The sequence below is a fragment of the Diorhabda carinulata genome, chromosome 5 (assembly GCF_026250575.1).
Source record: "Diorhabda carinulata isolate Delta chromosome 5, icDioCari1.1, whole genome shotgun sequence".
In the NCBI taxonomy this organism is placed as follows: domain Eukaryota; kingdom Metazoa; phylum Arthropoda; class Insecta; order Coleoptera; family Chrysomelidae; genus Diorhabda; species Diorhabda carinulata.
The window spans coordinates 12,144,474-12,163,859 of NC_079464.1; the positions used below are offsets into that span (position 1 = coordinate 12,144,474).

At 31.8% G+C, this 19,386-nt stretch overlaps 1 protein-coding gene across 1 annotated transcript; it reads right to left on the minus strand.

Annotated features, from left to right (window-relative positions):
• Window positions 1-672: 672 nt before the first annotated feature.
• LOC130893861 (WW domain-containing adapter protein with coiled-coil homolog) lies at window positions 673-19,232 on the minus strand. Its single transcript, XM_057800280.1, has 10 exons — window positions 19,042-19,232; window positions 18,894-18,927; window positions 16,688-16,907; window positions 15,812-15,966; window positions 13,864-14,074; window positions 11,890-12,158; window positions 9,145-9,550; window positions 7,465-7,643; window positions 4,790-4,917; window positions 673-1,258 (listed from the first exon to the last, which is right to left on the minus strand). Exons 1-10 carry the CDS (start codon window positions 19,080-19,082, stop codon window positions 1,180-1,182), a joined length of 1,722 nt encoding a protein of 573 aa, XP_057656263.1. The 5' UTR covers window positions 19,083-19,232; the 3' UTR covers window positions 673-1,179.
• Between the last annotated feature and the right edge of the window lie 154 nt (window positions 19,233-19,386).

Sequence of the window (19,386 nt, forward strand, 5' to 3'; positions counted from 1 at the left end):
ATGGCTTGGAATAGAAATGTCACCAGAGGTTAGAAATACGATACGATGCATCTTGTGGATGCAGGAAAAGTGGTTTAAAGTTTACAACAGCGTGCTTAGAATGCAACCCTCGTAATTACATAAATAAAACTAAAAATCTTTGTTGTAAACGTTTTCCCCTTTTATCCTTCCATTTCTCAGTAAACTGTTGTTCTCAATTATTGTAATCAAGAATGACAAGAAGGTTTTATCAAGATTCATTAACCGGTCCTGGATTCAATGTTTTACATTCTTATGCGTTGCGGCGCTCCGCCATTACACTAAACATTGTTCTATATTTATTAACCTCAACCCAAGGGATATTATTAAAAAATAATGTACGGTTTTAAGTAACACTTCTTTTGTCAAAACCAAATATAAGCAATATAGAAAAATATTAGAATCAAAATTATTTCAAAAAATCTACGTCGGTCGAATAAAAATAGGAAATTGAGTCATGAAAAAAAATGTGCTCAAACGCAAGACAATGTTTAAAGGACGCATAACGAATCAAGACATTTAAATGCAGTCCTTTGGGTTGTATTGAAATTTAATCCGTCATAGGGTTCATAAGTCCGCTCTAAGCTATAAGGAAAAGTTGAATTGTGGACTATGGGCCGTAGTGAGACTTTTCATTTGTATAAAACGTATACAAGTATTTACAATACAATGTATTTAATACAATCAAAATCAAAAGATTGAATCAACACAAACGATTAAATAAAAATTAGACCAAAAGGTACTGATGGGGTTTGTTAAAACCAAATTTGTAAAGAAATTAATTACAATACTATTAAATGCAATTACAATATTAGAATTTTGGAAAAATTATTTTAAAAATCATATATTTCTAAAAATATACAAAATCTTTATATATACTAAATTGATAGTTTCTGGTTTGAGATATTTGTCTGTATATATGTGAATTCAACCACTGTTCAACAATCACAATGTTCTTTTCTATATTATTCATTTTTCATTTCATAACTAGTAGGACTCAGAAAACTTATAAATTACATACCATCCTTTGGAAATAGAGAATTGAAGGTAAAAAATGATTGACTTAAAAAGGGGACAAAATATAAATAAGTAATTTTTATTATTATTATTTTATCCACTGAAGTTGACCATAAATGACTAAAATCTTGTGATATTTGACTACTAAGTATCATCCGACATGAATGAATTTTGTGACTTTAACTCTTCTAATTCCTTTATCTGCTGACGTAAAAATAATATTCTGAAAAGGAAAATCAATTTTAGTAGAAATCATATAGATATTAAAGAAAAATATTTAAAAAATCGAATTTCCGCTTAAATCGTGTACAGTCCAAGTAGCATGCAAACAAACTGTTCATACTGCTAATAAAATTTTACTAAAAATTGCATTCTTGAAATTGAATTATAGCAAACGTTGTAATTGGTTCCATTTCAACAAAGAAAATGCAAAAATCGTTCATATGAACCATAGATACATATTTCAAAAATACATTGATTCAAATTAGGAAATTTAACAATGCATATACATTTTTCCTTCATCATTTAATAGTATTTTTTCATCCTACCCAATTACCAAAAAAAAATTCAATGTTCAATAAGCTAAAAGAGAGCACAGATACTATGCACAAAGATGTTGAAGACTAGTATTATTGACCAAGCACCAAGATCATTTTTTTTACCTCGAGCGGAATAAGGAGCGAATAAGGTCTTGCATATTTTTTCCAGCACTAGTCAAATTTAAAGCAAAAAATGTTTCTTGTAAAGATCAAGTAGCACAGGAATGCAAGCTGAAGTTTATTTACTTTTTATAAAAATATTAATTGGGCTAGAAATCAAAACTCACATTTGAACAGAAATGTTTTTGTTTGGTGTTTTCATTGCGATTTGAAGACGATTTAGTTACATAATTAAGTTAAAAAAGTAGGTAAAAAAGACTGTTAATGAATTAACTTGTACTCCTCCTGAAATTAAACAGCAGCACAAGCTACCAAAGAAATACCGGAAAAAACAATGTTTGTACCTTAAAACATTTGAAAACTGTTGCGACAATAAGATGTAACATGCCATTCGTCTTGTAACGTTATTTTTAAACATTTTGAATACGTATTGTGGCACAGTAGTTACTTTTAATTTATTTGTTTTAAAAATCAAGTTTTTGGAGAAATTAGTTTGTTATCTACCTCCCACTTCATTCGAGACCTTCAATTAAACCTTAGAATGTATTGGACTTCTTCCTCTACCTATCTACACTTTTAATAAATCCGTGGGGATTTTATTATTTATATTCGCTGGTAAGTTTTTCTTTGCCTTTTTTTATTGTGCTCACAGAAATGTCAGTCATCTTTCTGGATTTTCTTATGATTTGAGCAAATTTTGTATAATAGTTTTCATATAAATACGTGTTTTCTATTTATTTGGGGAACAGAACAAATAGAATAGACCAGATTCCTGTTTGATTATATTTTATAAAAATATAAATTCAGTTTTTATATGTTATAGCATAAGCTCCTTTTTATACAATTCTTTTTACTCATTCCTTCATCTTTTACTTCATTCTTTAGTAATTTCCATTCGTGTTCGCGTTTCTTTCTTCATTTCATTTTTTTTTCTGCAGTTCTACAGATGCCAGGTTGGGAGCTCAACCAAGGATTAATCCGATTCACCCCAATAAAAAAACAACCAATACACTTTCAATTTCTAGGAATCCAGTTATCTTTAATATTTATTGGGTTGACGACAAAGTAATTTCGGTTTGGTAGTATAAAATAAAATGTTTTTTTAACAAAGTTTTTATTCAATTATATATGGTCCTTGTTGGACTATGAAAGTTGGACTATTTAAAGAATTCTGCAAACTTCGAAATTAATGGTAATCAGATGGTGACAGATTAAGACTAAACCTTTCCGATTTTACAATTTTGATCTATTTTCTTTGATTGCTTCATCCAGATTCATTAATTATTCTCAGTAAACATCAGAATTGATCGCTTGGTTCCTTGGAAGCCGCTCAAAAAACCCAACACCAACCCACCAAACTGACAGCATATTTATATACTTTAACTGAGAACGAATTCCACTTCCCTAGGAAGAGTCTTCTGTCGAAGAAATTAAGGTTACAAAATTGGTGCCCAAAAATTGTAGGTATTCATTATTATTCCAATGTAACTTTAATTTATTTTGGGTTTATATTGCAAATATTTGGATCAATTAAAGTGGTGCGTTAATTTTGTCCAGGAGTTTATATACACTAACAGTTATGAGTGTCTAATATAATTTATATCAAGGATTTTTTAACCTGTTTTTATCCACCCAATCACCTCACCAAACTACTAACTCCTATTTAAAGAATTTTTAGGTTAGTTTCATTAAATTTTTCAATACCGCGGGAAATATTGACTGCTGTGTATTACTATTTCTTTAGTTAATAGGTGTGTGTGTGGGCACGGTTGAACTTAGGCACAGTTACAAAATGTGTAGTGACTACTTGGAACCAATTTAAATCGTAGATACACGACGAAAAAAAATTGTTGGTAGGTGAATAGGCTCAAAAGTACGTTTTGATAAGAATATCCGTCTGATAAAACTTATTCCGACAAAAAGACGATGTACAGCTTGAGGGAAAAAATGTTTTCAACATTCTAACACTCAATAAGTTAGTTCATAATATTTGTATTCCACAAATAAATTAAATAAATAAGACTGGGAATTAAGTTTGTTTCCTATCTTGTGCCAATGTCCCAATAATGGGACGGTAATTTTTTGTTAGTGTTGACATATAAATAAAAAAAAACTATTAAAATACATTAAAATAATTCATAATAATCGATTACAATATTTTTTCACCCACAGTTTATTATTTTTTGAATTATGTTGACTATTGGGTTTATTAGAATTAGCCAATAAGATTTTTTTACCATCGTATGTTTAATTTTTAAAAAAAAAACATTTGTTATAGCGACGACGTTAAATAAGACAGTTATCATTTTATACAGATTTTTGTATGCTGCTATTTAAATTAATAAATGTTATAATAAAGGACTGCTGTTTGTAAATCGATATACGGAGCTTATCGTTAACAGGGTTAATGTAATAAATATGATAAGGCGTTAAAACTCAGTTTTGAAATAGTGAATGATGAAACAAACGATTTTTCACAAAACTTCAATTATACCGTTGTATGTTAAAGGCAATAGAGCATATTTGGATCAATGGAAATTTGTGAGACGTTTCTAATAGCTACATATTCGGTAAAACAAGTTGAAAATAAGAAAAAGTTCTACATGAGGGAATATAATGATAACAGATGATAAAATGAAATTGGGATAGTAAGAAAATGATTCTAGGGACTAGTTAGAATTTCGCAACTTGCATAGATTTTGCCCTAACAGTCATTCTATGTGTTAAGTAAACAATACTGTACTGAATATTCTCAATTTTTCAAATTATTTTATAGCCCTAAGTACGAGTTTTTTTAATAATAACTGATATGAAGATAAAGAAGGGTTAAAAAGAAATACCTATCAGATTTTTCGCGATTTTCGAAATATTCTATTTCTTCAAGCATTACTGGTACATTTTATATTATCTCTTATCTAAGAGTGAATCCATTGTATTTTAAATCAAAGTACAGATAAAATACTTTGTTTCTAACCTGAAAAAGACATGGGTTAAAAGGAAAGAAATTTCAGAAATGCCTACGAGGCACATACACAGGTTTAAGTAGGAACATCATAAAATATGTAAAAACGACAAAAAAGCGAACTGACTCTTACCTCTGTTCTTGTAAAGTAGCCTGGATTTCTGTTAGTCGAACTATCGACCTAGCAGATTTCAGTTCTGCTGAAACTTTGGAACATTGTATACTGCCCATTATATGTGCTTCCTCTGCCAGCTTTTGCGCCTAACAAATAGAACATATTTCTAATATTGAACAAAACAAAATATATGTTATTGTTAAAAATTTTAATTGTTGTAAATTGTTTCATATTTAGTTTAATTTTATTTTAGAAATTTCTACTTATGATTCGAGTTTATAATACCCGCATAACTGAAGTATTTCAAGTAAACATTTTTTTTACCGTCTAGTGGTCAACACATTCTAAAGAATTTGTACAGATTGTATAACATGAATCTATTCAATTCAAACTTATGACTATTTCTGCTCGGGCCTTTTTAATAACTTTCTCGGAACTTCTCATTTGCAACCATTATTTAATAACCTTATTACTTGGTTTTTCCCAAGTAAAGACATATTTTAGAAAATTGTCACTCGACCTAACTTTCTTTTTTTCCAAGCACCACCACCCTACTCTTTGTAAAGGTAAAGATAAGGAAAAATAGTAAATTCGAGTCAGTCGTCGATAACAGGGAGTCTTCGTCAATAATAAAAGCAAGTATCCACGAAAAACATCGCATATCGCGACTCTTTAACCGAAAATACGGCTCAATATCCAATACCGTTCTAAGTTATATTAATATTAATTTAATTTTAAGTTATTTACTGACTTTAACAATATTTTTTCTTGTCAAATAATGAACCATCTGAATTCGTGAGGGAAAAATCGACTCAGACAACACATCTGAAATTGCAAATCACTAGCACAATCATGAAACTGTATTTTTCTTAGAAAAAGCTTAAAGCTAATAATATTAGCTTCAAAATAAAATCCTGTAAAGTTTCTTGCTCTCACAGTTCAACAATATATTATGATCGGAAACCATCCTTTTTATGCTTCTTTATGATTATGCTAATTAAGGGCAACTAACTCTTATAAAAGGTTATCTACCTGAATCACCACTATCAGCAAGCTATCAAACATCAACGGAGATGCATCTCCGATAATAACAAACAAGAATTCTACCTCAAAATGGATACAACAAATGATGAAGCTTCTCAAACGGTAACACTATTGCGACAAGGCCAGTGTCAGTGACAAGTAGCCAATGCACCGAACATTAATCAATCTGCTATTTCCAGAGTTTATCATCGTTATCAAGAAACTGGTAACTTTCGTCTAAAACGCGGCTTCACAAAAAAAAGGTGCACATTCGAGAAATATGAACCACGAGCCGAAGACTAGCTACTCAGCCCGCCGAACAGTCCTCCTACGATTTGATAAAGAACACGTTAATTGAACAGACGAACAATGGGACTCTATTCGCTTCTCACACGAAAACAGAAGAGGACGAGTCTACAGTAGACCTGGAGAAAGAATCGAGCAGTGTTATAATACAATAAAACGTGACTTTTGAAAGAGATTCCTGGATGGTTTGTGCGGGGATTACAATGGAAGCCGAGTTGTTTTCTATTGAAACTGAGGGTGAGGCAGATGAATTAATGAAGAACTAATACATGGAAGAAATTTCTCTACTATTTTTTCAGTGAAAACTTCATCCTAATGCAGAACAATGCCTGTCCATATACTGTAAGTTCCATACGGCATTATTTAGAGTATGTCAAAATTGCCGCTATGGACTGGCCAGCGCGTTGCCCGGAGTTTATACCCTTCGAGCATTGATGGGATGAACTTAAGAGAAAAGTTTGAGCTAGAAATCTTGTACCAGCCACGAAATCCGACCTTAAAACGGCACTTACTAATGAATGGATAAGAATTGAACAAGATCGAGTAAATAAACTTATTCAATCTATGGAAAAGCCATTGGAAGCTGTTATTAGGGCCAGGGGATGAAACACTGAATATAGATAGGTTAATTTCAAATAAATTTTTTATTTCGACGAATTTAAGCTTGAAAAATATTTCTAAATCTCAAAATTTGTTTTTTTTCAAGTTATCTCATTTAAATTGATTATTACAGTGAAAATACACTGAACATCTACAAAGCTTGACTTAAAATTGAATAAACTCGGAGATTAAAAGTTAATGTGATAAATGATAAAATTAATATATCTTAAGAGACGGGGTTGCGTTTTCCAAAGAGAGTGGTAAGTTTTTACTGTTAATTATAACCATTTTTCATTGTATAAGATTAATTTTCGTTTGATAAAAAAAAGAAAATAACAACACAACATAGACTACTTATTATAAAGCTAAATTAATGGATTTGAGGTGCTAAAATCAGAGAGAGAATGGAACCTGCAGATTTTTTGGTAGAGACTTTTGACCGCAAGTGTGTGACTTGAGTCGGTTTTCTCGTTCACGAGTGTACTTTGTAACAAACTTTCAAATGTTTTCAAATTTTCAGGGCATCCTGCGATAATTCATTGTAATCGATAACAGAAGAATCTCTGCAACCATTATCGTGCCGTTACAAGAGACGCGCATAGTCACTACTTAACTTTTCAACTTTCAAAAGTTATGTTCAGATTAAACAAACTAAAATATTAGGTATATAATATGTAATCGTTTGATGAAGGGAACTATGAACAAATTTTTGATTACTAAAAAAATTGAATTCTATAAAAGTGGTTTCTATATGAAAGTCTTACCTGTTTTTCCAACAGTTCCGCTGGCCATCCCCTTACATGATTCACTAGATCATCTCTATAATGATTTGCTAAAGAAGGTGTAATTGTAGGTCCTTGCGGTCGCAAGGCTTGCAAAGAACTAGATACACCCTGTAGAGTTTGTAAACTTCCAGAGGGACTACTGACAGGTACAACTGCAGCTAAAATAATCATAAATTAAAAAAAAATTTGACAGAGTAGAAAGATGTTACGAGAATTGTTCCAAAAGTATCTCAGACCTCCACATCACCAATGAGTCATCACGAAATTGCTGGTGTGTGCAGTTATTTACTGGACGTATTAAGTTGAGAATATCATACGTTTATATACAGTATTTTTTTCATTCATCGCATTCTGTTATTGTGAAAAAAGAGGCAAAAACTATTTCAATGTATTCTGTCCAAAAAAAGACAGGAAAAATCGAAGCAAAGACAATGCTGACTTTTTTCTTTGATTATCGAGGTGTTGTGCACCAAAAAGATACTTAGTTGGTCACTTAATTACTGAAAAATACTATGCTGAAGTATTAAAAAAATTGCGTTACAGAGTAAAACGGGCACAACTTTGCACAAGTGGTGATTGGCTACATCACCACGATAATGCGCCAGCGGATTGATCGATTATACAACAATATTAAACAAAGCACCAAGTTGTATAGCTTAGTCAGCCGCCGCACATAACCGACGTAGCCTTCTGAGACTTTTAAATCTTTCTCAGACTAAAAATGTTGCTCGAAGAACATAGGTTCAATAATAAAGTCGGTTAAGTGTGTTATGTTTTATAGAAGAGGCTATAGGTGTATGAAACGAGTGCATTTGCCATACACTGACTGAAAAATCATACATGAGTAAACTACTTGCACGTTGGGCGCCGTATTTGCTCACTTTGTAGCAAAAGCGAATTCTAATGAACAATTCTCATGCCTTATTGACGTGGTTCAAGTAAAAAGAGAGAGGACAGTAGGTTGCAAAGGGTGAACCGATTTTGATTCCACTTGCTTCTACTGCTTGATTTTGATTTTTGGTTATTTCGTCCTAAGGTATGTCTCAGATTTTTTAAGGATGGTTTTAGCCATGTTTGAAGAGAAGAAAATACAAGAACCAATACGGCCAAGACAAATTTATAACGAGCTCTAGTGAGACAGTTAGAAAAATGATGTTTTCTTCAATTCTTGGACATTTGCAATGCATCAAGCCTCTGTGGTACAACTTTAAAGTTTTCAAAGTATCAGAAGGGCTTGGATGTGATAACTTTTCTGTCGTTTGTGTGGAACATTTTCTAGAAGGGTATATTTTGACACGTTAGATCCAGGAATTTCTACCTGAGACAATTCAAAAAGGATAGTGTGTATAAGCTGATCATCTCGAATTAAGAAACCATTAACAGCAGTTATTGCAACAATTATTGAGAAACAAGAAGTTTGAAAAATGCTCGCATATCATCTAGAGGTGACTGAATTGTTCTTTATTTAATTTATAACTGGAAGTTAAAAGAAATAAATATTATAATCATTAAAACGTCATTCATTTTGAAACACCCGATACAAATATTAAATTTTCAAATACCCTAATAAGTTCCAATAGCAGGTAAATGTTGATTACATCGATAGTTTTTGCCATGTTTCTCAGGAGTTGATCAAAATTTTACATACTTATACCTTACCCTTTGCACAATCCGGCGTCTCCGAATGTGTAGGCGTTGGCGGACCCTCGACTACACTACCAGAGTGATTAATGTCAACAGTAAGACTAGTCAGTACCCCAGTATCACCAGATGTTACAGCTGTACTAGTTATAGGCCTCTGCTGACCTCCTTGGAGTAACTTTTCTGTACTTTCTGAAGTGGACGTGCTTTGAGAAACCATTCTTGGTAATGAAGTAGTCAAACCTAGGGTAACTGGTGGTCCAGGCGTATTGGAAATTGCTAGCGTCGATGGGATTGGCGTATGTTGAGGTGATAACTCCGTCCTTCCTAATGGAGTTGACGGGATGTGGATTGGATGTGAAATTAATTTTGGTAGGGCGTTAGCTAAAAGTACCGGCCCAACGGTTGTTGATTGGTCATTCATCTGAAACACAAAAATGATTTCAAAGATATATGTTTGTACATTAATTGATCGAAGAGATAGTGAAAAGTTACAAGTGAAAAAGGTGCCAGTTACCTTAGGCCAACCGCACACGATGCAACTGTTTTGAAAGAAAGTTGAACTTGCAACGGTTTGGCAATCTCGGCAACGTAGAACAGCGGGGAGCCGCACATGAAACTAGTTTGCAATCGGTTGTATATGACCATGATTTCGCGGTCACAGTTGCGTTGCAGGTGTCTCAAATTTGTGGGAGAAGTAGGAAAACAGCTTTTTATCGACATTCGATAAAAAAATCTATAAACGTTCTATCTGTCTGAGACAGTTCTTGTGATGCTATGAACAGTCTAGAGTTCACATATTGACAAAGATATGGATGGATCCAATATTCTTTCAGTACTCTATGTTGTCTGCGGTATTGATAATAATCAATGACGTCTTCCTCATCCGAGTCTGAATACATTGAAAAATTACATTTCACTGCTGCACCAACTGATTTAATACTGATTATGAATCGAAACCTTGTGCACTAAAAAGTTTTATTTTGTTTTAAAACAGTTCCATCATGGGCGATCGACCTTAATATGCCGACACTAACTGTAGTGATGTGAAGTTTTTCAATCTACTTGATAACTTATTTTTCTGAATAAATATAGTCTTTACCAACTACTGAACGACTCATATACCTAATGAACCATTCATTATTTCCCAAGAATGAAACTGAAAAGTATTTGAAAAAACTAATAATTAATGACCGTTTGATTCCTGACCAAATTATTAATCGAATTTTTTAAATAATTTTGTTTCTTAACAGTTTTTATACCGTAATTGTATATTTAAACTCTTAGGTATGGGCGTGTTTCTGTGGCTTTATGGACTGTGATTGTTTATTTGACAGTTTTATACTATTCAGTTAGTTGTCAAAAAAATAATTAGCTTATTTCCATTATGGATAGAGAAGATCATTCAACAAGTAAAAAAGCTGAAGCGAAGGTCCTTGTAAATGCGAAGAAATTTACTAAGTATACTACGCATAAAACTGAAAATTGAGCCAGTGGAAGAATTAAGCCCGAAAAGAAAAGAAAACCGATTTTCATTTCACGGCGCAAGGTGATGTTTGAAGAAAATTTTTCTAGAAAATAGAATTGCTACCACAAATTTGATAAAATCACAACTCCAGGATGCTAACGTTGATGCTTCCGACCGCACTGTCCGAAAAAAATCTAAGGGATTAGATTTTAAGGTTTCCCGCCAGGAAGCCAAACTTCACAAAAATTTTTGTAAGAAACCAACATTAAATAATTTCCAGTTTTCAAATGATGAAACTTTTTGCAATAATTTGCAAATGTAAAAGTCAGTAAAAATTGCTGATATGTCTGTCCGTAGAATTAAATTAGCAAATCTCATTTTAGAACCCATTTATAATGATTCAAAAAAAAAGTTGGAAAGAAGGGACTGATTATTCTTAGTCAAGGGCGAGAGATCTCCACAAAAGTCAGTGACTTTATGAAAAACGAAGGAATAAGTATTCATAACTAGCTGACCCGGCAAACGTTGTTTTGCCATATAAATAATTTCCTAGTAATTTCTAACTAATTAAATGACGATTGATCAGTTTTCGACCGGAGAGGAAAAATGATTAAATTACTAAAATGGCTATTAAAAAATAAGGGTTGATCGTAGAAGGGTGAAAATTGAGGATTGTATGTTGTATCATAAAAAAATAGAAATTAAAAATTTTGTCTAAAAAATAAAAATTTAGGGGTGGGCTACCCCTAACATTTAGGGGATGAAAAATAGATGTTGGCCGATTCTCATAGATACCGGATAAGCACAAAAAATTTCATCAAAATCGGTCAAGCCGTTTCGGAGGAGTATGGCAACGAAAACTGTGACACGAGAATTTTATATATTAGAGATACCAGTTCATTCAAGAACTCTATAAAATATGAACTAACCCAATTCTGTATTGAAATGTATACTATGCGAATAAATTATTTGAGAATTTTATCAACACATCAATGAACCAAATTCGAAATAACAGCTTGCAAATAATATTTCTTTACCATTTCATAATTCTTCTACTTATTCATTTATTATAAATGACAGTGACATTCTTGATCCACACATATACTAGAAAAGTCAATATTGAGATTATATAGTGTCAAAAGCTATCCTAGGATCTATTTATGGATTACATAACTGTTTTCAGAAGCTGTATTATAAGTTATATAAAGTAGAATATGAACTTGGTGCTAAATAAAGTTATTATTATTGATATTAACTATTGATCTATTCTAAATCAATAGTTAATAGATATATACCTGTTGAGTTGTACTAATTGAATAAGAAACTTCTGATGTTGGAGTACTGTCTCCTGGCGAGATGTCCATATCTTGAGTAGTCTGAATATTTTCTTCTGGTAGCTTCTGAGAAAGTCTCGAAGAATCTTTGGAGGAGGTATCACCATCATCTCTACTGCTACTACTACTCCAATGTCGACTACTTGTGGCGCTTTCTCGGCTGTGTTCCTTTATATTGGTACTGCTACTACCACTATTTGCCGCTCGCGAGTTGGAATGTTTCTCATGCCCTACATCAATATTTACAATTAATTTCAAATTCGTTTCATTCAACATCAATTAGTTTTAGTTGTCTTATGCTACAGAATTTTCACCTATTATTTATTGTTTGATTTTCATCTCAAAACGGTGGTATTTCCCTTTGTGGAACATTAGAAACTTTCTTCATTACATATCAATGCATATTCATCAGTGTGGATTGATTCAGAGAGCTTTCTACTTCTCTCTTACTTTCCTATCGAGCATTGATGGGATGGACTTAAATAGAAAAGTTCGGGCTCTAAATCTTGCACCAATCACAAAATCCGACCTCAAAACGGCGCTCAAAGTAGAATGGAATAGCATCAAACAAGATCGACTAAAGAGATAATCGATCCATGAAAAAGAGATTGAAAGCTGTTATTAGGACCAAGGAAGAGAACACTGAATATTAATGGTTAATTTCAATAAAACTATTTTGACTGGACGTCAAGTACATCAACGCCATACTTGGTGCTATTATAATATGTTTTACTATTTCTGGAACAATTTTTATTATAATACAGCTGATTACTGGCTATTATGAATATGAGATGCCAGCACAGATCCTTTTTGTTGATTTCAAAGGAACTTATGATAGTGTGAACAGAAAAAAGTTAATCCAAATACTACAAGAATTAGAAATTCCAAACAAACTAATTCAACTAGTTAAGATGACATTAAAGGACAAAACCAATATAGTAAAATATAATAAAAAATAAAGTGAACCTTTCAAAACACAACAATGATCAAGACAAGGCGACCCCTCGTCATCGGTACTATTTAATCAAGCTTTGGAAGGCATAATAAGAAAAACCAGTATCACCAGAGAGGGGATGATATTTAATAAAAATTATCAATGCTTGGCTTATGTTGATGATATGACGTTGATAGCAAGAAACAGAAGAAACCACAAAAAGAATATTGACATCGAAAGAGATATCCAGATCTACGAAAGTGGTCTAATTAGATCTTTTGTATTGGCCCAAACCAAATTGGTTACTTATTTATGCAGTCCATTGTATCTTTCTAGGAGGCTGTCGCGAACCCTTCTGTTATCTATACGTTGAGTTCCATCAGAAAGTACTATTGCAGTCTTTGCAGTACTTTAACTATTCTCTTGGATACAGGTTGGTTCCGATTATATGATACTATATGTGATAAAACATCTTAACTGCTATTTTCAAACCTATTGTTTATTGTTTGATTTTTATCTCTCTTACTTTCCTATCGAGCATTGATGCGATGGACTTAAATAGAAAAGTTCAGGCTCTAAAGCTTGCACCAGTCACAAAATCCGACCTCAAAACGGCGCTCAAAATAGAATGGGATAGCATCGAACCAGCTGTTATTAGTACCAAGGAAGGGAATATTGATAGGTTAATTCCAAATAAATTATTTTGATGAATTTGAGCTTGTATTTTATTTACTATTAATTATAAACCTTGTTCATTGTTTAAGATTCCTTTCCATTTGATAAAGATGGGACTAATGGCTATGAGTGCTAAAATCAGAAAAATAATGGAAGCTACAGTTTTTTAGCTAGAGACTTTTTAGCACGCCTTTGACTCCTTTACCATAAAACCCCCAAATGTATCATTGAAAAAATGAATCACTCTCCGCAATTTTAATATTTGACTATACAAGTCAAGTTGATAATATATTGAATTATATACGTATTTAATTGAAAAGTCTTACTCATAGTGGAACGGCTACAACTACTGTAATTCCTATCAGATTCTCTATCTCTAGTTCTAAATCGATCACGATCCCTTTCTCGTTCCATCCATTCTCTTGGCTTTTCCCACTGAGATACTTCAGTTTTGCAATTGTAATAATACTTCTTTCCAGATGAACTCACATGTTCGGACCAATCCCCTACTCTTGCCACTCTATCTCTGTCGTCTCTCTAAAAATAGCGTTTTTACTACACAAGTGGTATAAGGGAAATAAGTCAAAAGAATAAACTATGCGCACTTTTTGTGGGTGATTGAGAGTTATTAAAAGTGACTATGACCTATAATACACGAATTTCATAGAAAATTTTATCAAACACTTGTTTTTTGTTAAAACTACAATGACAGTGGTAACATTTTTTTTACAAATTATCAGTTCCAATTTTCAATTTTTATTTGCCTTGAAGAAAAGATGTTTTGTTTCAAAAAACTAAAAAATATATTCCTAAAATCACCATTTATGGGCTTAATAAATCACAGTGTTAGATAAACAATGATATTTGTATCAAACTGGTTGATTAACACTAGATTTATAAATATTGATTATATAATAATAATAATAATCCTTCATTATTGAAACAAAAATTTACAAAAACGAAAATATCCACAATTTTTTAGCATATAGTACTCGGGGCACAGGTAGTGACATATGGGACTTAAAATCGAAATTAAATAAGAAGTTGGTTACAGCATTTTTAAACAATAGTGTACAATGTCCTCTTATGACAAGCTTTTAAAAAAGTTTTGCTGAATCAGCTTCCGAAGTTCTACTTTAAACCTGTTCACACTAAGAGTTCTAGTCTCTCTTGACAGCTGATTGTAGTACCTTAGTCCTTGAAATGCAATCGACCTTTGGCCCATTGTAATTCTTGCTGTTGTGGTTTGTAGATCATCTGCTGATCTGACACTGTGATGGTTAATATTCCCAACCACATTAAAGGAGATTGTGGAGTGTACCTCTCTCCTTCGACATCTGTGTATGAAGTCGGTTTCTTGCTGTATATATACAGATTTCACATTTAAAATTCCGTTTTGGAGGTATAAGCCTGATGTAGGGTGAAGATAAAGCAAACCAAAAACTCATTTGAAAGCTTTGTCAGGTATGAGAGGTGGGAATAGATAAATGAGTAGTAAAATGTTAGTAAGTGTTTGGAAGACAAAATGGTGGAGGCTCTTTTTTTGAAACAATTTATGGGAAATTATTTTATTTATACAAGTGTTTGAATACATTTTTTGTATGTATGTGCAAAATAAATGATCAAAAATATAAATCATTACAAGCTTTGGAAATAAAGTTGGATTTTTTCGGGGAGTAGCGTCTGACGATTTTTATTAGTCGGATAATCTGAGTGCCACTAAAAATATTTCTAAATAGAATAATATATGTTTCCCATGTATTTTTTCATGATGGAGTTGTTAGTTTTACGGATAAACCTACATTATAATCGCTGAAAGAGAAATACATAACATATGTAAGGCTTGGATATGTCAAAAACCAAGTTGTGGGGTTGTATTTCCCAAATGGGGTATTTTGGTTTTCTGCCATTTGGCAAAAAGGTAGGAGAGGGGTTCCTGAAAAAAATACCCAAAATTCGCGGTAATTGAGGGTGGGGTTTTTGGGAAATAGATTTTTGCAGGCAACAACAACAGATGAAAGTAGAGTAAATAACGCATATTTTAGAAAGAATTAGTCCTGATAGGTAAATTTGGGGCATAATGACGGCCGTTTGAAATGAGTGTACCACTTTAAACACTTAAATATCATATTCACAACGTAGACTTCAACATGGCGCCACAAGGCTTGAAAAACGTTGTTCGGAAAAATGAAATTGGCTATATTTCTTTAAATTGAAAATAGAATGATACCCCAAAGTTTGAATAGGCTTTAAGTATTATATTTTTATACCTACCTTATCTATACAATTATTATGCATTGGTTTTCTATCTCTAGATGATATTTGAGAAGTCTTAATTGAATGCATGATACTTTTTTCATCATTTCTATTAGAACCTATCCTGTGTTCAGATTCTCTACTACGCTTATCCTTTGGTGACCGGGCGCTATCTGTAAATTGAAAATAAAAACATATAAGCACATAATTATCTAATAACGATTAATTTCCAAGTAAATAACAACAGGAAATAAAATAGATTCTAAATATTTTTTTATAAATGTGCTACAAATATTTTAGAAAAATTTTACTTGAGGTTCAATTTATCGGCTCGATGCCGGCTTAGAGTGCCCAATATAAGAGCATCAAATTGCTGAAAAAATCACTAAAACATACCACCTGTGTCAATAGATAATTTATAATAGTTGAAAATATTTAGTACTTAGTTCATTGGACTTTTCAAAACACTAGTAATAGTAATAATGATGATAATAAGGATTTAAAGGCACACATCACTTTACAATATAAATATTGGATTTTAATGAATCTTACAAATCAGTTTTATTGAAAAACCTGTCATTGACAAATTAAAATTGGGAATTTTTTATCCTATTCACTGCTTCAAACACCAAATGAAACGTAAAAAGTCAAAACAATCTTTTTCAAGATTTAAAGCAGAGATTTTACCCAGAGTGTTCAGAAATTCATGTAAGCAACATGAAGCAAACAGTGCCAAAATAAAGTGGATTGCCAAACGATATTGAACAATTAAGAATCACCAGATGTACATAGCCAAACACAGTAAATGTTGAAAATTTTGCGCTCAACTTAAGAGTTCTTAACTCTATGATTAGAATTAAGATACAAGATATGAATGTACAGATTAAAATTTACCTGAATACTTATCTCTGGACATTTTATAGTCTCTGTTTTCTCTCTCCTTTTCACGGATTTTCTGTATATAGGAGTTCTTGGATTGATAAGTTCTATCTCGGTCCCTGGGTGATTGAGAATCAGGGCTATCCGACCTGTAATTCCCATTGGGCGAATCCCGGATTCTTTCATATCTATCATTACTTGATCCATAACTTTTTGATGAACTGTATTTGGAACTCTTGAGAATATAATAATTATTGTATTAATTCTTATGTTATAATAATACTAATATTCAATTTACTGTGTTCAATTTATTTCTCCTAGGAGAAACTCATGTTTTTTAATAATCTAAAAATTATATATAGTAGAAAAACATTCTTAAATATAATTTATACCTTTCAATTCAATTTGTATATAGGAATATTAACCTTTCACCTGGTGCCAGCCGTATCCTGAAAGTCTTACAACTTTTATTATAATCACTTTCCAATTCACTCTTAAAGTTGATTTTATTTGCTATTATTAAAAAATATAAATTTACAAAAAAAATTATTTAAAATAAGATCATATTTTTTTGCACAATGTATTACAAACTGATAACATAGGCTTGGAAAAGCTTTCACATCAACGGGAAGTTTTTTCATAGCTTTTATTAAATCTTGAGTCAGATATTTCTTTTATCAGGGGCTTCTACTAGTAATCCTCAGCTACCTTCATTATATGATAAAAAATTACTGTCGGCTACCTTCTTGTTACTCTTTTCCATGAGTAACTTGGGCATAATTTGTCAATAGTATCAATTCAATAATCATTTCTGGGTTCTTGTTTACTGATCATTGAATGATTGGGATTTACTTTTACCCCTTTATTGTAGGGGATTAATAGCAGATAGAATAACTTCCATTTTCTAGTAATAACGAAAACTCCTGTGTACAATCCAAGGGATGGCATAGCGACTGACTAAATAGTTTTCACATGATTTTGTATTTGATTCTCTCAATTTGTATTGCTTACACAAACCTCTTAGTCTCTTTTCATTGGGCTCTGCAAATGAAGTTATAGCAATATCTTTCAAGTCTTCAATAGCTCTTTTCTGATAATAAGGGGGTAGGAGAGCTTTTACATCAATGGGAAGATTTTTTGCCTGACCTGATACACAACTGTCATCTCATCAAATTTTGAGCCAGATATTTCTTCTACCAAGAGCTTCTACTAATAATCCTGAAGTGAACAATATGTGTGTATCGATCCCAACTACATTCATTATATGATAAAAAATAATCATCAGCAATCTTATTGCTACTCTTTTTGCCAAGTAACCTGAGCATAATTTGTCAACAATATCAACTCCATAATCATTTCTGGGTTCTTAGTCACTGATCATTGAATGACTGAACTTTACTTTTACCCTGTTGTTATAGGGGATGAATAACTGGTAGAATAATAACTTCAACACAAAAATTTAGCCAAAATTTACATTTCCTAATAACAAAAACACCTGTCTGCCGTCCAAGGAACGATGTAGCGCCCGGCCAAAGGTTAATAATATAATTACTTTGCAAACCCTATTAAAAAGTAATATAAGTACAAATACGAAAATTGTAATTAACTACAAAAATGTTGTATATGTATTTTTTCTATACTACAGCTTTGCTAAATCTTGGTTTCAAAATTTTTTTTCTAATGTCTTTAATGATAATTTGTTATAATTTGGGAAGTAGCATTGAAACTTAAAATATTTGAAATTTGATGTTTGTTAAATTTTTGTTGTATTAATTTCACAATGAGATAATAAATTTATGCAAACTGATTTTCTACTGGTAAATTAACTAAAATTTGATAATTAAATAGAGATCCATTTACACAATTATACTTAATTTGATAGATTAGCTGATCTTAATGTCAGCCATTTTTATTATTGTTTTGACAAGTTTCTAACAATTTAGTTTTCTTTTATTTTGAAAATTACTGGATCACTTATAAATTATTTCTATAGTAATGACCTCATTAGGTGGGTATTCTTAGTCTAAACAGTTTTTTTATCTCATAAATAGTATAAACAAATTCAGTTATCAGTTTTTTACGTTTTTTTCTTAAATTCTGATATCCCCCAATAAAAAATATACAACAATTAGTAATTGAATTGATTATTGCAGAAAAATAGTAAAATATTCAATTCAATTATTCTATTGTAAGTATGCTTATATTTTTACAAATTGTTTACCTGATAGGGATGGGTTTGGTGCTTCTCGAAGTACCTGCACAAGAAAATAACAAAATGTTAATAAAATACAGAAGAGTAAAGTTGAAAATGTAATGAGAATTTGTTAAAATTTTACATTGACTCTGTAGCCAAAGATCGTAATGCCTACCCATCGTTTATCCGCTGAGTTTTCCTTGCATGCATTACCATCAATGCAAATCTCTAGAAAATACTTGTGGCTTTTACAATAAGCCGCTTTGCCAAATGATGTCATAAAAACAATAATAACGCTTATATTCCTCTATGAAGAAACTTTTCTATCTGACGCCATGTCACATAAGGGAACAATTCAACAATGCTGCCATATCAACTTTTTGGATCAACTAGCAAGCAATAGAAACTGCCACTTGGCCGGCGGGAACGAAGAAATTCTTTATAGAGAATAAAACCCTTGCATAATTTATTTCCAATCAGTATTAATAATATAATTAAACTAGAAGAAAAGTCGAATAAC

Bases quoted from the DNA above. Each gene is read 5' to 3' on its own strand.
- LOC130893861 (XM_057800280.1), bottom strand. From the start codon at position 19,082: ATGGTAATGCATGCAAGGAAAACTCAGCGGATAAACGATGG. The intron at 4,918-7,464 runs GTAAGACTTTCA...TCTATTTGTTAG, and splicing joins CGGAACTGTTGGAAAAACAG to GCGCAAAAGCTGGCAGAGGA. The intron at 1,259-4,789 runs GTAAGAGTCAGT...TTTCCTTTTCAG, and splicing joins GCTACTTTACAAGAACAGAG to AATATTATTTTTACGTCAGC.